At 43.9% G+C, this 18,817-nt stretch overlaps 1 protein-coding gene across 4 annotated transcripts in view; it reads right to left on the bottom strand.

Moving 5' to 3' along the window:
* AQR (aquarius intron-binding spliceosomal factor) overlaps positions 1-18,817 on the bottom strand; it is a 172,743-nt gene that overhangs the window by 9,275 nt on the left and 144,651 nt on the right. For all 4 annotated transcript variants that reach the window (XM_068103356.2, XM_068103357.2, XM_068103359.2 and 1 more), the window contains exons 27-35: positions 16,197-16,406; positions 14,629-14,766; positions 14,287-14,358; positions 13,948-14,135; positions 9,798-9,969; positions 9,516-9,686; positions 4,867-4,952; positions 2,202-2,376; positions 1,984-2,088 (exon numbers count right to left, since the gene is read on the bottom strand). In XM_068103356.2, the coding sequence (XP_067959457.2) occupies positions 1,984-2,088; positions 2,202-2,376; positions 4,867-4,952; positions 9,516-9,686; positions 9,798-9,969; positions 13,948-14,135; positions 14,287-14,358; positions 14,629-14,766; positions 16,197-16,406 (1,317 nt within the window). The remainder of the gene's footprint in view (positions 1-1,983; positions 2,089-2,201; positions 2,377-4,866; positions 4,953-9,515; positions 9,687-9,797; positions 9,970-13,947; positions 14,136-14,286; positions 14,359-14,628; positions 14,767-16,196; positions 16,407-18,817) is intronic.

The following is an 18,817-nucleotide window of genomic DNA, read 5'->3' as shown; positions in this document are numbered from 1 at the left end:
TGGTCCTTTTGTCCATCCACATACCTCACCAACGGCTCCCAACAGACTAGCTTTCATTGACATCCAACCACTTTCAAGCTCAACCACATCATCCTCGACCCTACTCAGCCTCTCTTTTAATGCCTCCCTTACTGTCACCTCTTTCAACCTCCACACCTTCATTCTCGGTTGGTACTTCACCCGCCGAGCTCTCCTCGCACCTTTCACCCTTACGTCGCAGACAACCAAGTGGTGCTGTGAAACAGCCTCCTCCCCCGGGATCACCTTTGTGTCCCGGAGGTGCCCCCTATCTCGCCTACGCACCACGCACCATCAGGTAGTCAACGGTTGTCGTCGACCCACCTGACGTGTATGTAACAAGCTTATTATCCTCTTTCTGGAACTGAGTATTACAAATCAACAAATCAGCTCCATCAGCAAACTCCAAAATCCTTTCACCTTCTCCATTTCTCACACCATATCCGTAACCCCCATGAACTCCGTCAAAACCATCCATACTCCTTCCCACATGTCCATTTAGGTCTCCTCCTACCACAACAACTTCCTCATCTTTCACGTCTTCCATCAGCTTCTCTATCGCACACCAGAACTTGTCCTTCTCTTCATCGCTTCGACCAACCTGCGGAGCATATCCCGAGATGACGTTCACCAAGAGCTTTCCAATCATCATTTTCACCATCATCAACCTATCACTCACTCCAGTCACACTCACCACACTGTCTACAAACTCCTCAGAAAACAGGACACCAACACCATTCACGCCCTCCAGGCACCCTTGCCACACAAACTTGTATTTCTGTCCCTGCCTACCCTTCACCATTCTCACACCACTTCCCTTCCATCTCGTCTCTTGCACACAACATATGTCCACTCTTCTTCTGACCAATACTTCCACCACTTCTCCTGATCTCCCTGTCATTGTCCCTACAATCCATGTCCCAAACCTCAGAAACCGATCTCCACTTCGGGCTGTACCCTGCCCACATGTAGTTGTAATTGTCATGGTTCTCTTTTTGAGGCAATGTTTTTATGGCCGGATGCCCTTCCTGACGCCAACCCACTTAGTCGCCTCTTACGACACGCAGGGATACGGCGTACCTATTCTTATCCAGGGTACACACTGGGAAACGTTTAAAACATGGAAATTCTGGGGGGTGGGGGGGGGGGGGCGTCAGCATCACGGCTGCGGTTTAAACATATTTAAATAAATATTTAAACAAAACCATGAAAAAACAATCTGGGAAAAGTCTCTAAGTGAGAACGTGGATTTGAGAAAGCAGGAGCAGAGGTGAAGGAAAAACGAGATATAGGGGGCGGGGCACAAGTCGAGACGAGGAGGCCGCACGAGACACCAGGCCGCACGAGACACCAGGCCGCACGAGGCGCACGAGGCGCGAACAAAGAAACGACTAATTACACACAAATTTGCAAAACTACAATACCAAAACCAAATAGAAACACACAATAACACATACACAACAAAATACGCAGCGGAAATTTGACAAAGAAACGAACGGGAAAACACTCAAACGATACAGTTTATCCGTGTTGCTGGTCGAAACGTCGAGCAGTTGTTTGTTTGCTCATTAAAGGTTGGAGAACTAAAAATGGATTCATTTGATTTTAATCCCAACTGCAAGTCATTACTATGTATATATATATATATATATACAGTCACGTGAAAAAGTAAGTACACCCCATGTAAACACGGACTCTGTATACTGGAATTTATTTGTTTTAATAATTGTTCTTAAACATTTACCATTTCTTCCCCAATTTTTAGTCTGACCTGGGAACCTAACTCCTTTTTCCCATTAAACCAAGGTATCCATATTCGCTAATTCTGCATTTGCCAGGTTTTCTCGTTAACACAGCCCTCAGGAATACGAAGGATCATATGTACACAGCAAAATGTAATTATCCAACTTTTTTATTGTATAATTTTTTCTTGATTGCTTACCTAAGTGCAAGTATAAACTTTACCTGATAGTACTGCACCATTTGCATATACATATTGTAGACAAAGTTTGCCATATCAGGCATGTCTGCCACAACTCTAACATCTGTTGCCAAGGGCCGCACTCCATTCTGTGGATAAAACATCAGTGTGTCAGAGAGAAGGTCAATGTGCTAGACAAGTGAACAGGCAGACAAAGGAGTGGCAGACGAGTAAATTTTGCAATCTTATAAGCACCGCTGACCTTCTGTAAAGTGGGGTAAGTCTGGGACGGCACAAGATGGAGCCGTAGAGGCCGGGCAGTGAGAATGCGGAAAGCTGGAGTCAGCTCAAAGCAATTCTGGAAAAGTGGAACACGAGCAACCACATAGAGGCCCAAGCGTGCACGGGACATGGCCACCACGAGACGCCTCACGTCTCTGAAAAGAAAATGAAGTTTGAAGTCAAAGAATAAAGACTTGAAGAAATAGATCATGAAGACAGTAAGACCTGCCCTCAAGGACCACTTGGACAGAATACTGACATAAACAGATAAATTCAGCACAAGTAAAATTTATTTCCTACAAATGTAAAGTGGGGTGAGTTCTCTGTAAGCCACCACTGATGGATTTGTTCCCTCCATACTCAATCACAATACTGGGATCCTTGTATGTAAATAATTTTGTTTCTTTTGTAAAGTAATTCAAAGAGTTTCGCAAAACTTTGGCCATCCCACCTCCATACTATACATTATACCATTCACCTCATTATTTAACAATCTCCATCTTTCATGGACTTCATCCAGTCGTCAGAAAACTTTGATCCCGACACAGAATCACATCTTCTGAAGTGTTATTAACAGTGACATTGCTGTGCGGTGTTAACCTCTTCACCCGATGCAAAATGTCGTCTGCAAACTCGCTTTTCATTTTGTGAATGTGTTAAGATTGCAAAAATGTATTGGTATACTTCATGTGCATCAGTACAAATATAAACATAGGGGCAATACCCCTGGCGCTCACCTGGTAGAATAAACAGTATACTGCACCGACTAAAGGTATTTTAAACCAATTTCAATGGTTGCAAGAAGACAGTGCAGCATGTTGAATAATACAAACATAATCATAAGACTTTAAACAAACAAAAAAAAAGACTTATTTTGGGGGCCAACCCCCCCCCCCCCCCCCCCCTGTTCCCCAACCCCAATTTTTCTAATGCCTTGAACAAACATTTGGTACATCACGAGTGATGAAGGTTGCAGTGAAGTTTCATCGAAATTGTGTGTGTAGTTTCCGAGAAGAAAGCAAATACCTATTTTGGTTGGGGGGCAACCACCCAAGCCTCCAAAGGGGCAGATTTTTTTCATGCCGTGAACAAACAATGGTACATCATAGGTGATGAAGGTTGTGGTCAAGTTTCATCGGAATCGTGTGTGTAGTTTCAGAGGAAAAAGCAAATATATATTTTGAGGGTCAAACCTGGATCCACTTTGATCCCCGTTAAACCCCCTTAGACCCAGATTGTTTTAATGCCGTGAACAAACTTTAGTCACAACACAACAAATATCATTTGTGCCAAATTTGGTAGCAATCCCATCAGCTGTTTTGGAGAAGAAGTTTCAAGTTTTTACGGACTGATGGACTGACAGACAATGCGCCATCGCATAAGCTCCCCTGAACTTCGTTCCAGGTGAACTAAACATAGGACCACGGGTCCTGAAGCTCACCTGGGTCAGGAGCAAGTCACCAAACCCCCTCAGACCCCGACATTTTTAATGCTGTGAACAAACTTTGGTACATCATGGGCGATGAAGGTTGTGATCAAGTTTCATCAAAATTGTGGTGGTTGAAGAAACAATGACTGAAGTGTTTACAGACTCGCTCTCTCGTGCACTCATTCACTGAGTGACTGACTTACCCACGGACACTGCTCGATCGCATAAGCTCACCGGACTAAAGTCCCGTTGAGCTAACGTGTTCATAGAACACCATATGCATGCCGTGCACTGCCTCATGATGGGTCCACTGCCTATATACCCCAATCTTTAAATCTCAAAACATTAGGTTTGAGATTAATTTTTAAGACCGTTTTGCAAGTAACCCAAGTATTAAGTACATTTTTTCTAATATTGTGGGAGTTCACTCAAAACAGGCACATTTATATGGTGAAGATCACACAATGCCAAACCTTTCTATGAAAACAGTGCGGATAAAACATACAGTCTGCCAATAATTATGGAGACTCATGTCTAAGGATCATATCCTAAAAAAAATAGGGTCCTTCATTTTGGATGAAGGATTGTGACTGACGGGCCTGTGCACTGGCGTACATGCACCAATGCAAAAGTCATAAATTGGCAGACAACAGCTCAAAAGGAGCAAGTTATCTCATGAAATGAAATTTGAACCATTGTGTGTTTGAACCGTAATTTGAACCATAGACACTTTCAAAATAATTGAAACATTTGAAATGCAAAACAAAACCAACCGGTTTGTTGAAGGTCTGATCAAGAAATAAATCTACGCCCAGCCGATCAAACATACAAGTATGGCAGCGGGTCACGTGACATCAAGATGGCACTGCCCATGAGCTGGTCACTGTAATTGTCTGTCTATACACGTTCTCGATTGTTCTCTAGTGTCTGTGTCTGAGAATCTCAGCAATTAATGTAGAATCACCCCCAAAAGCATAAATTAGTGTTCCACAGAAAATCAGCAGAATTTAGAGGGTTACGATCGAAACATTTAAATATACATTTAATTCAACCCAAAGACAAGTGGGAGGAAAAAAATTGACGGATAAATAATGCAAACATTCCTTGGTAAAGGGAACAACCCAAATTTTTAACAATATTAGTGAATCCTCTTTGTGCTTTCCTTCATTTGTATATGAAAACAGATGTGAAGTGGAGCAAACCTTAGACATCTTACCTAAGATGACCAACGACTTTAGTGCGCACCAGTGAGAGGATTATGTAATCATTCTGCTGGCCTTGGAACCTGTCAACAGTGGTGACCTGGTCGAGAAAGAGAAGGTTATCTACCGGCAGGAAAAGTAGCATGATCGCTTCATAGATGTTTAAAAGCGTCTAGTCATGGGCTGGTAGGCTTGCTTATAGGAAGGCCTTCGACCTGTCTAGCCTGGGTTAGAATCTCAGTCCAGCTGTAAACTCCGTCAGCCCGGTGTTTCGCTTGCAGGATGAGGCATCAATGTGTGTACCGTCCCTCGGGTGGACATCGAGCCAGAGGACCGGGCCTGCCAGTACTGGTCGTCATAGATCCTATGGTATATATTTCGTGAAGTGCAGACGAGTTATCACCAGCACCCTGAACAAACTACAACTTCCTGTCCCAAATGACTGCTGGGATTGCAATGGCAAACCACCCAGCAAAACCCCAGAAATATCCTCAGCAACACCGACGCTCTCTCTCGATTATGTTACACAAATGGTAATATGTATTTGTGTGCATTTCCTCAGGTTTAAAGTTGGAACACAGTTGTAAACTAGAAAGCTTGTCCGCGTCCGCTTTGTACTCAAACTAAACTTGACAAAAACAGCTATAAAAAAAAAAAAGGACATTTTATTACTGGGTGTTCTCCATAGTCTCCTAATAAAGGTTTGTTGAATATTTGATGACAAAATCTCAAATGGTTCAAAAGTTATGGTCTGAACAGGCAGACACACTGAAGCTCAAATGGTAATTAAATAAAGAAACAACAACAACAACAACAACATGCATTTTAAGGCCATGTTCCCTGCTAGAGCGGGGGTTAGCCTTGCGGTCCCCATGATGATCTTCTCCATTTTGCCCTATTTTCTGCATCTCTCCTTGTTAACCCCCTTGCCCGCATTTCTTCTTCCACCATCTTTAGCCAAGTCTTTCTCGGTCTTCCCCGTCCTCTACTTCCTTCTACATTAACTTCCATCACTCTTCTCAACCAGTCACTTTCATCCTTCCTCAATACATGACCAAACCATCTCAACCTGTTCCTCTTCACAGCATCAATCACAGGCAATATTCCCATCATCTTTCGCAATTCATCATTTGTCTTCCTCTCTCTCAACGATACTCCGCACATCCATCGAACCATTCACATTTCCACCCTTTCCAGCCTTCGTTGCTGCTCTACGTTCATTACCCATGTCTCGCTCCCATAAATCATAACACTTCTCACACATGCAGCATACACCTTTCCCTTCAGCTTCAGCGACACTCTCCTCCTCATCAGCACGCCACTCAGTTCCCGAAACTTCTTCCATGCACATCTCACTCGAGCAACCGTTGCCGAGTCTGATCCACCTTCTCCATTCAGCATGTCTCCGAGGTAGCAAAATGTTTTCACACCTTCCAGCTTCACGCCGTCTCCAAGATCCAACTCAACATTTCCTCCATCTGCAGCTCCCTCTGTGCACACCTTACATTTGAATGTAGCTGCCACACTGATTAATGACCCTCTCAGACCACTACATTTTTGATGAACCCACTCAGCACACATTGTACATTGAATGGAGTTCACTCCGACACCCTTCCTGCACACAGCACACGGCCACTTCCCAGTTCTTTCCACCTCACCACATGCTTTACCACTTGCCATCACCTTTGTCTTTCCGATATTCACCTTCAGACCTTTTGTCTCCATACATTCCTTCCACTTGTTCATCTTTTCCTTCAGTCCATCCGTACTTTCCGCAATCAACACCAGATCATCTGCATACAACAACTCCCACGGTAAACCCTCCTTTACGGTCTGAGCCAGCACCTCCATCACAGCTACAAATAGTAGTGGACTTAGTACCGACCCCTGATGCACTCCCACCTTCACCTCAAACTCACCACTGTTCCCGTCCTTACAGCTGTGCGTGCTCTTTTGTACATTGCCATCACTACTCTGATCAACCATTCCTCCACTCCTAACTTCCTCAATGCCCATGTCAATACTTTGCGTGGAACCCTATCGAATGCTTTCTCCAGATCAACAAACCCAAAAAACAACTTCTTCCTCTTATCCATGTACTTCTCCTGCAACTGCCTCACAATGAAAAGCGCATCTGTCGTTCCTCTTCCTGGCATAAATCCAAACTGCATTTCGTCGATCTTCACTTTCTTCCTTATCCTCCTCTCCAACACCCTTTCCAATACCTTCATTCCATGCTCCAATAACTTTATCGCTCGGTACGAGCCACACTCCAGAGGGTCACCTTTCCCCTTGTATAGAGGGATGAGGGTACTCAGTTCCCAATCCACTGGAATGCGGCCTTCTTTCACCACCAGATTACAGATCTCTGTCATTCTCTTCACACCCCAACTTCCTGCTGCCTTCAACATATCTCCCACAACTCCCGTCGGCCCTCCCGCTTTTCCACTCTTCATTGCTTTTATCGCTTCCTCAACTTCCTTCTCAGTTATCTTCTCTGCCGGTCCTAAAACTGGGTTACTCTCTATGTTGCCATCCCATTCATTCTCTGTATTCAACAGCATTTCCATATATCTTTTCCATCTTCCTTTAATTCCATCTGGGTCGACAACGATTTGTCCCACTTCATCCTTCAAGCAACTCACCCCCATCACATCACACCTCTCTTTCGCTATCTGCTTTGCAATCCTGAATACTGCTTTCTGACCCTCTTCCGAATCCAAGCGTTCTCCGAACATTTTCCTACATGCCTCCTGCGCCTTTGCTACCTCTTTCTTTGCAGCCTTCCTGGCTGCCTTATAACTTTCATGCTCTGCTGTTTCTGCTCCCGTACCCTTCGCCTTCTGCCACTCTTTGAACTTCTTCCTCTTCTCGTCAATCCTCTTTCCAACCTCAACATCCCACCACCATGTTTCCGAGTGCCTCGGTGGTCCTTTTGTCCATCCACATACCTCACCAACGGCTCCCAACAGACTAGCTTTCATTGACATCCAACCACTTTCAAGCTCAACCACATCATCCTCTACCCTACTCAGCCTCTCTTTTAATGCCTCCCTTACTGTCACCTCTTTCAACCTCCACACCTTCATTCTCGGTTGGTACTTCACCCGCCGAGCTCTCCTCGCACCTTTCACCCTTATGTCGCAGACAACCAAGTGGTGCTGTGAAACAGCCTCCTCCCCCGGGATCACCTTTGTGTCCCGGAGGTGCCCCCTATCTCGCCGACGCACCATCAGGTAGTCAACGGTTGTCGTCGACCCACCTGACGTGTATGTAACAAGCTTATTGTCCTCTTTCTGGAACTGAGTATTACAAATCAACAAATCAGCTCCATCAGCAAACTCCAAAATCCTTTCACCTTCTCCATTTCTCACACCATATCCGTAACCCCCATGAACTCCCTCAAAACCATCCATACTCCTTCCCACATGTCCATTCAGGTCTCCTCCCACCACAACAACTTCCTCATCTTTCACGTTTTCCATCAGCTTCTCTATCGCACACCAGAACTTGTCCTTCTCTTCATCGCTTCGACCAACCTGCGGAGCATATCCCGAGATGACGTTCACCAAGAGCTTTCCAATCATCATTTTCACCATCATCAACCTATCACTCACTCTAGTCACACTCACCACACTGTCTACAAACTCCTCAGAAAACAGGACACCAACACCATTCACGCCCTCCGGGCACCCTTGCCACACAAACTTGTATTTCTGTCCCTGCCTACCCTTCACCATTCTCACACCACTTCCCTTCCATCTCGTCTCTTGCACACAACATATGTCCACTCTTCTTCTGACCAATACTTCCACCACTTCTCCTGATCTCCCTGTCATTGTCCCCACAGCTCCAATTAAATAAAGAAACACAGAACTGATTTTAAAAAAACCAGGCCATCTCATGCGGACATGTTAAGGTAAATTTATACCTATTGTGACTTTGCCCTTTGACACTTTGACCCAATTATTAATTTATATTCTCCATATTTTCATAATAAAGGTTAAGTCTGCTCAAAACTAAAGGGTTTGTGGAAAGTCCGCTCAGGAAATAATTTAACGTCCAGTCAATCAAACATGCAAGTATGGTGGCGGGTCACGTGACATCAAAATGGCACCGCCCAGGAACTGGTCGCTGTAATTGTCTGTCTATACACGTTCTCGATTTCTCATGCAGGTGGACTACCCTCAGACCACTGGGGATTATTCTGAGCTAAAATAATGATCAAAATGGCCGACTGACCGCAGTGCACAGGTGGGACCATGTGGCTGTCCTCCCATACATGTCTCACTACCATAACCTAATAATCCATTTCCATTATGTTCACACATTCCCAACGCCACCCCTTTCTCGATCACCCTTGGTCTTAGTTTTATCGATTTAGACCAATCCCTCCTCATTACACGGTGAATGGGCGCGCCTTTTTCATTCATCCTCTATTTCCAAACAGCCATCAAATAAAAACAGCCAGCCTCTTTTGTCTTACGTTGCTCATACATTACCTCAAGTGTTTATCAATCAAAAGGAATGTAGCAACAAGTCAAAAATAGGAAACTTATTTTACACCAAACTGGATGCTTTAATAAATTGGTGAGGATATGGAATTGAAAATGCATTCATTTCCTCCAGTGTCTCCTACTCCAAATCATGTCAAATCACCTACCTTACTCGGTCTGCCGATGAGGGGGTTTGAACCACACCTCTGGTTGACTACGTCACGGATGAGATGTTTCTGACCGTTGTACGTGGTCAAAATGCTGATCTTCTCAGCCAGGTAACCCAAGAGGCGCATGTACATAAAGATGGCAACTGCATACTCTGCTTCAGCCAGATTCTGCAGGCACATCGGGAAAGCAGGCATGGCTCAGTCTCACTAAGGTAGTGTGAAAATATATAAATGGAAAATTTGGCAAACGAGATTACTGGGAGCATATAGGAGGATCACCTGGTAGAAGTAAGGGTTGGGCTCAGATTCCCCAACCCCATTGAAATCTTCGACATTGATGAGCTGGAAGTCATAGACGAAGCCAGCATTCGCAACTTGATATTCCGGCAGGAGCTGGACATGAGGGAGGTTGCCCAGCTTGCGGTAACGCCAGTTATACAGGCTGCACATACTGAAGGAGAACAGACGAGATTAGAGTCAAGCAAATGGCCGAGAAATAACGCTTTTCCATGTTCTGCAGGGAACTCGCGTGTGTCACGAATGATGCTTTGCAGAGGTCGGAGCAAAGACAGAGCCTCATTGTTGTATGTAGCTTGTAAAACGTATAACGTCTGCTTTAATTTGATTGTTTAGATCACAATGTTGTATATATTGTGAACCGTAGTGTCAGTCCATGCGTTCATCTGTCTCCCACTTACGGGGCGCCGCTTCCCACGCTGCGTTTGAAAAGCTGCCAATTGATTATTTTGCATTTTCATTTCACCTTTCTTGATGTAATATAATCAGTCACTTTATTGCTCCTTCCAGTCATCGTTAAAATCAACAACAACATCTGGATTAAGTAGATTTAACAGATATTCATGGAGTACCAATTTAAAATAGCTATATTTTGCTCTCTTTTTAGACAAATAGACCCTCCACTGCCCAATGCTGCACCACCATATCATGGTGGGTGATGTAAGCTCAGAGCTTTGGCTTTCTTTTTCTTTTTTTTCTTTTTTTGTATACTGAATCGAGGCTTGTGAAAGAGATAACATTTACTTCACAAACAAATCAACCAGACAAACAAAATATATAAAAAGAGGGAGCAGAAGACAAGATGGGGAAAGAAGGGGTAGCACACAAACACAACATTTGAGAGCAGGGAGATGTGTGGGATGGAGAGGGCTTGGAGGGAGGAGGCATGGGAAGGGGGGGGGGGGGGGGGTGGGAGAAGTATAAAACACAAGGACACCAAGGACTTCCAGGACAGAAGTTGGTATTTCAAAAAAGTGGATTTGGGGTGAAATTAGTGGGGGTAGAAAAGATCAAGGTTTTGGATGGGGGAAGATAAGAGATGGTGGTGAACAGCTGTTTTAAAGACCTGGAGGGTGGAGTGGGATTGAAGAGAGTGAGGGAGTTTGTTCCAGAGGCGAGAGAAAAGAGGAATGAAGGAGTGAAGGTGAGCAGAGAGTCTTGATTTTGGCAGTTTAACCATAAGAGGGTTGCAGGCAGATCTTGTGCGACCTGCAGGAATATTTGGGGGACAGAGCCCAGAGAGAGCTGGGGGAGCAAGGCAGGAGAGGAGTCGGTAGAAGACGGAAAGACCACCAACCTGCCTGCGGTGATTAAGTGAAAGGCCCTCGGAGATAGCGTCATCGCGGGAGATTCCAATGATTCTGAACGCTTTGGTTTCAACAGCGTGAAGACGAGCTAGGTGTTAGGCAGGAGCACCAGCCCAGAGGGGAGAGCAGTACTCCATTGAGCTGCGGATGAAAGCCTTGTATGTGGTGAGGAGCTCAGGTGTGCCAAGGAAGGACTTCGCACGACGGAGGATGCCCAGTCGGCGACTGGCTTTAGAGGCCAGCTTGGAAATGTGGTTTTCCCAGGAAAGATCATAGCAGATAGTGAGACCCAAAAGCTTGAGTGACAGAACTTCTTGGAGAGGATTATTCAGAAAGTAGATGGGAGGGTTGTCCAGTCGGTCTTTTCGGAGAGACATCGTAAGAATGTGAGATTTGTCAGGATTGAAAGACATGTTCCACTTGTTTGCCCAGTCTGTGATTTTGTCCAGGTCTGCAGACAGTGAGGAGGCTGCAGACTGCCGATCTGAGGGATGAGGAATGGAGCGGCAGAGAGTGGAGTCATCAGCAAAGAGATAGAGAGGATTTTCAAGTCAGAGAGATCATTGATGAAGACCAGAAAAAGCACAGGGCCCAGAACACTGCCTTGGGGAACTCCAGCCTGAACAGGAAGAGGAGATGAGAGAAACCCATTCAGGGCCACACGTTGACGACGACTACAGAGGAAGTCCGCCAGCCATGCGTGGAGAGGTCAGACATACATGGAGGCGGCCATCTTGGATTTTGACGTGGCGACCCAATTTTCAATAGCGTTCTTCCTTATGCCTAGATACACCCACACACCAGAAGGTACTTCGCTTATTTTTCAAGATATTTCGCTCACAAGGTTCAGACATATATATGGTGGCGGCTGTCCTGGATTTTGACGTGGCGACCCACTTTACAATAACGGTCTTCCTTATGCCGAGATACACCCACACACCAGATTAGAAGTTGGTACTTCGCTTATTTTTCAAGATATTCATCTCACAAGGTTCTGACATACATGGCGGCGGCCATCTTGGATTTAGACATGGCGACCCAATTTTCAATAGCGTTCTTCCTTATGCCTAGATACACCCACACACCAGATTAGAAGTTGGTACTTCGCTTATTTTTCAAGATATTTCGCTCACAAGGTTCAGACATATATATGGTGGCGGCCATCTTGGATTTTGACGTGGCAACCCAATTTTCAATAGCGTTCTTCCTTATGGCGAGATACACACACACACCAAATTAGAAGTTGGTACTTCGCTTATTTTTCAAGATATTCATCTCACAAGTTTCGGACATACATCGCGGTGGCCATCTTGGATTTTGACGTGGCGACCCAATAGATACACCCACACACCAGATTAGACGTTGGTACTTCGCTTATTGTTCGAGATATTTCGCTCACAAGTTTCAGGCATATATATGGTGGCGGCCATCTTGGATTTTGACGTGGCGACCCAATTTTCAATAGCGTTCGTCCTTATGCCGAGATACACCCACACACCAGATTAGAAGTTGGTACTTCGCTTATTTTTCAAGATATTCATCTCAAGGTTCAGATGTACATGGCGGCGGCCATCTTGGATTTTGACGTGGCGACCCGATTTTAAACAGCGTTCTTGCTTGTGCCTAGATACACCCACACACCAGATTAGAAGTTGGTACTTCGCTTATTTTTCAAGATTTTTCGCTCACAAGGTTCAGACATATATATGATGGCGGCCATCTTGGATTTTGACGTGGCGACCCAATTTTCAATAGCGTTCTTCCTTATGCCGAGATACACCCACACACCAAATTAGAAGTTGGTACTTCGCTTATTTTTCGAGATATTTTGCTCACAAGTTTCAGACATATATATGGTGGTGGCCATCTTGGATTTTGACGTGGCGACCCAATTTTCAATAGCGTTCGTCCTTATGGTGAGATACACCCACACACCAAATTGGAAGTTGGTACTTCGCTTATTTTTCAAGATATTCATCTCACAAGGTTCAGACATACATGGCGGCGGCCATCTTGGATTTTGACGTGGCGACCCAATTTTCAATATCGTTCTTCCTTATGCCTAGATACACCCACACACCAGATTAGAAGTTGGTACTTCGCTTATTTTTCAAGATATGCAGGTTACAAGGTTCAGACATACATGGCATCAGACATACATGGCGGCGGCCATCTTGGATTTTGACGTGGGTTGCACCCACACACCAAATTCGAATGCGGTCCTTCGCTTATGCACGCACGCACGCCCGCATGCACGCACGCCTACACGCCCGCACGGACGGACGGACGGACGGACACACGGACGGAGGGGAAAGCCATAGTCCCCCTTTCGCTCCGCTGAGCGACGGGGGACAATAACCGGGAAAGAACTTCAACTAAATATTCCAAAAATGCAATTTTGAAATAAATGTTAATTAACACTTGTAGATGTTTGGAAACACCTTATGGATTTGAGGCTCATGCCTCTAAATTACGAGTAGAAAGGGGAATACTTATATTGCATATGCACAAGTAGGGGTGTTTACGGAAGTATTCTATGGAAATAAGATTGAAAAAAGGGAAGAGGATGGGGAAGGGGATGGTAGAAAATCAAAGAGGAAGAAATTTGGAATAAAGGAGGGAGGAATGAAGAGAAATGTGTGGGGAAGTGGAGGAAAGAGTCCTGCTATTTAAAATGTAATACAGTATGTAGACAGATCTGAGCAGTCCAAAACTTCCATTTCACAGTAATATTAAAATTTGGGCAAATTTGCAATGTTAGCATTTTGAAATCCAATCAAACACTTTCTAATGAGGTCAAGATGCTTGCCAGTGTGTATGGGTACCTTGCACGGGCACGTCCCTGAGCGTCCAAGTCCACAGTGGGTACCCCCAAACGGACAAAGCGCGTGAACAAAGACTGCTCCATGTTCGAGTATTTCTGGAAGGCCATGTTTTTGATAACAGGTGGCAGCTGGTGGTGGTCGCCAATCATGATCCATCGCTTCAGACGGCTGAACCCATCCTCTGGATTCTGGGGAGGTACATAAACACGCACACAAGGCTCTCAAGAACATGGCTGCTACCATGGAGTGTCACGACTTCAAATTAATGAAATTTATGGTTACAGTGGTGAATTAAACACGACATTTTAGACACCTGCCAGCCTCTGCACCCAGCATTACCTGCAGCAGCAGTGGGATGAAAGTTTCGATTTCTAAGATCTGCGCTGCCTCTTCCATCAGTATGTTGTCATACTGAAACCATGAAAAAAAGAAGGAGGAGGTTTTACAACTCTATTAGTAAGAGCAATTAATGAGCCAAAGTGTGCAATCTACCAATGATGGAAAGAGTGCAATTAACGGAGAGGGTAAATAAGAGATAAAAAAAAAATTGTAAATAAAAATGCTAAGCAAAAAAAAAAACGTTAAAAAAAAATGCTAAAAAGGTTATTACTAATGATGCTGTAATTAAGTGAAAATTATTTAGTAAGCAGTAAGCTGATTAATGTTTCAATTTGGCAATACCTTGAACCCCAGCTGCACAAGATCGTGCCGTTTGAGTGCAGCATGCGTGCAAGTCATAGCAATTATCTTTGCCTCCTTGATCAGCAGGTACTTTGAGCGATCAAGCCCACTCCGGAGCAGCTCAAAAGCACGGAACTCCTGCACAGGGAACCAAACTGGTGAGCTCTTATATCAAACGGCATAAACAGGTTGAGCAGACCACAAGGCGTTTCCTTTTCATTGAAGTTCTGATTCATGTGGAGCAGACAAAAAAAAAGCAAACACCTTGAAGCATCCCTTTGGTGATGGAGGCCTTTTTTCGCTTGGAATAAATACCATGCAACAGTTTATTCAAAACCATCAGGCCTTTTTCAAAATAGCAAAAAAAAAAAGTGTCCAACCAACCCATTGGCCAGCCAATTTGGCGGCCCAGTGACACCGAAACTGTGCACAACAAGCTTATGTCACCCAAACTAGATTTTACTTCGCCTTGTCTGATCTGATCTGAAATGTTGGCCCTGCCAAACATGGCACAGCCCCTCTGATTGTAGCCTCAGTGCAGTAGCCATGTTACGATGCTTTCATTTCTTCACTAACATTCTGCTCTATTCACTCTATAATTTACCCGAGGTCATCTTCCATCTGCTTGGAAGTCAGCCAACATCACCATCAACCATCCTTGCTGCTTATATATGGTGTGACCAAAAATCACTTCTGCTTCACTGCAAAGCTCACTGGTGGATATTTTGGTTTGAACCTCCAATTAGAATGAGTGAAATGAAACATTTTGAAAATTTGGAATTATTGTCACTCAGATTTCAACATCACCATAATGCATATTATCAAGTTGTTTAAACTTTCTTCATATAAGAAGAAGATGATTCCTAATACCAGATACCACCGGGTGGTGCTATACGATTCACATTGACATCAAGATAATTGGGGTCTTCCCCCGACCCTGAACGTGTTCCCCCAGATATACTACCCCATCAGAAACCTTACTTTCAGTACCGTTAGGCAACATGCAAAATTTGGTTGGATTTGGTTTAATATTTGTAAAAGTTTTTGAAGCAGATATATACACAAACAAATAAACAAACGCAAGTTGAACTTTATATATTATATGTTTGGTAAATACCCACTTCCCCCCCACCCCCCCCCCCCCCCCTCCATAATTATCTGATATTTATTTTTCTCTGCACAAGTCGAGGCACATGAAAGTGATACAAGGCCAGAAGACAGCAGGTCAACAGGCAGATATTCAACACAGTAAGTGTAAGGGAGTGGCAGGGAGTAAAAGGGGTAGGTGGTCAGCTAGTGTAGAAAAGCTTAGCAGTGTGTATGGTGGACACCATTACGTGGTGATGTAGGGGATCAGTCCTGATGGATTGGAGGGAAGAGCAGGAGACAGACACAGGAAGTCAACTCCTCCGGACTGAGAAAATTGAGCGCTCTGACGTCTGTCTGAACGTCTCACAAATGCAGTATCACAACATGCATAAGCCACAACATTTAACTTTACGCACACATCCTTCATCCACATCCGTAATTATACCTCTTCCATATTATCCTGTTTCTGACATCCGCACCTCCAACTGTGTGAATATTTTTCGAAGATGCCGGAAGCATCCTTCAGCGATGTCCATGTCCTCCTCGTACGAGCGCATGTGGAAGAGCGGCTGTGGTGCATTCGCGAAATATCGCTCAAAAGGGAAGAGCTCGGTGACTTTCTCGACATCCCCCGGTTCACCAGAGCGTGCACGCACCTTGCTCATGTACTCTTCCCAACGAGACATCACCTGGATATGACGTACACACATGAAATGATAAATTTATCCACCACCGCAGCTATTTATCATTATCACTTTCATGGCAGGAGCCGGTACAACACAAGACGACGAGACCGATAATTTAAAAACATTCACCCAGGTTTCTAGTGAAACGTGACAAGACAATCTCAACGTTGTTTCTCTTTTGCTATACAGATCCACAGACACACATCATTTCGTTTTGCCCATCGCAGGTAACAGTTTCTTAAACTGCATCTCCAACAACATTTTCAATGCACCAAAACGGCAGAAATAATTTTTTAGCGAATCGACTATAGGGATGCAATAAAAAGGTCAAGTTAAAGAGTTCACAAATAGAGCCAGTTTTGCAAATGCAGAATCATAAAAAAAATAACCACCTTTAGAGGCCATTTTTCCCCGCAAGCGGGGGTTGGCCTTTTTCGGGAACCGTGGTTGTTGTTGTTTTTTGGTCCCCTTTTTGAAGCAATGTTTTACGGCCGGATGCCCTTACTGACGCCAACCCTTTTTGCCGCCTTTAACGACAAACAGGGAATTACCAGTGAACTGGTACTCAATTAGCCGACCTCGGAAGGATGACAGGCTGAGTCAACCCCCCTGGCGTTAATTCAGCGATCGACCGGGATTCGAACCCAGGATCCTAGGATCCTAAGCCGGCACCCTAGCCGCTAGCCCAACACCAGGGATTGCATGCAGAATGCAGAATCATTAAACAGGGCAATTGGAGCTCACTTGGTGACTTTCATATATTTATTTATTTTCACACTGATCTCAAGCTCATAGTAGAGCTTTTACATAAATTGAATGCAGGACAAAGACATTAGCAGACATCAATGTGCTTTAATGTGAATTACAAGGACAAAAAGAGAGTAATGGACAATTAGATGGACCGTATGGAATTTGAACCTGGGTTTCAAGCACCTTGACCCATCGGTTCAGATGGGAACGCCAAACAGGCCAACCCAAATACCAATTCGCTTTCATAATACTAACCATGGCAGCTTTTGGGAAACTTTCAGATGGTAGAATTCAAAAATAAAACATAGTCAAAATGAGTCTCTCAATCTATGAAACTTGTGATTCATCCAGAAAAACATAAAGATAAGAGATTGATCAAGAACTGGAAATAGAATCACTCAAAAATGTGATGTTGTACCGATTACCCAATGGGCTTCAGCTGGCAATGGCCTGAGCTCGATTGGCCACTAACTGATCCAATCCAACTCAGTAGCTAATCCAACTCGGGCCATTATAGCCCATCGGCATAGTAAAAAATACGAAACCAATTGTTCAAATTGTTCTAAAAGCACCAAAATTGGCACACATGTAGATTAATACATTCTGAACAATTTTGGATATGGAGGCATTCAAGATTCTCTTTTCATTTTTTTTTTTTCTTTTTTTTTTTTCTTCTTTTTTTTCTCTTTTTTTTTTCTTTCTCTTTTCATTCATTCAAGATTCATTCAAAATGCACTCTTCCAATGTTTCATGCCATCACAGGGTGTGATACTGTGTCAGCCTTCGTCGGACATGGGAAGAAATCTGCCTGGGCAACATGGAACACGCTGCCAGAACTCACTGATGCCCTGCTGAGTCTGGCAAATGCACCCACAAGCATCCAAGAGGATACAATGCATGTCATCGAGAGGTTTGTATCTGTTAAACTAAATATCTGTTAAATATCTGTTATTTAACAGATATTTAAATTTAACAGATAACAGATATTTTGTATCTAAATATCTGTTAAACACTTATTGATGTTAATTCTGATGTAAAAAAAAGGAATTTTGGCCCATCTAGCACCATACTAACGACACATAATGAAGTCTATGTAATGACGCTAATGGTAAATGGCGGCCATTTTGAAAAATGGCCGCCATATCTTCCACAGGGCTAATCTTGAATGCCTCCATATCCAAAAATGTTTAGAATATATTAATCTACATGTGTGCCAATTTTGGTGCTTTTAGAACAATTTGAACAATTGGTCTGCTATGCCGCAGGACTATTACCAGCTGGAAGCCGATTGGGTAATCAGCGCAAAGGTCGCATATTGAATGAGTATTTCCAGTACTTTTTTTTTGTATACTGAATCGAGGCTCGTGAAAGAGCTAAGAGCTAAAAGAGCTAAGCTACTTGATCCAATTTCTTATGGTTTTCTCTCTTAATCCTTTGTGGAAGTCAATATCTTCCGCTCATTCGATGACCGAGTGAACATTCTGCCAGGAATTCCCATTGTGAGCACATGGCTCATGATTATTGTATGCCAAGTTCATACATCTCATTTATTGTGTTCATTTGTCTGTTGTCGAGTAAAGTTCCTGCATTTTACATCGAGGTAAAATGAAGTCGCTGAACGAATGTTCTTGCCCTGCTTGTAATGTACATGATATTACCAAGAC

Source organism: Myxine glutinosa, chromosome 1 (genome assembly GCF_964187855.1).
Source record: "Myxine glutinosa chromosome 1, kmMyxGlut1.1, whole genome shotgun sequence".
NCBI classification, from domain to species: domain Eukaryota; kingdom Metazoa; phylum Chordata; class Myxini; order Myxiniformes; family Myxinidae; genus Myxine; species Myxine glutinosa.
The sequence above is the reverse complement of the archived record's forward strand: the minus strand, read 5'-3'. Positions and strand labels throughout refer to the sequence as shown.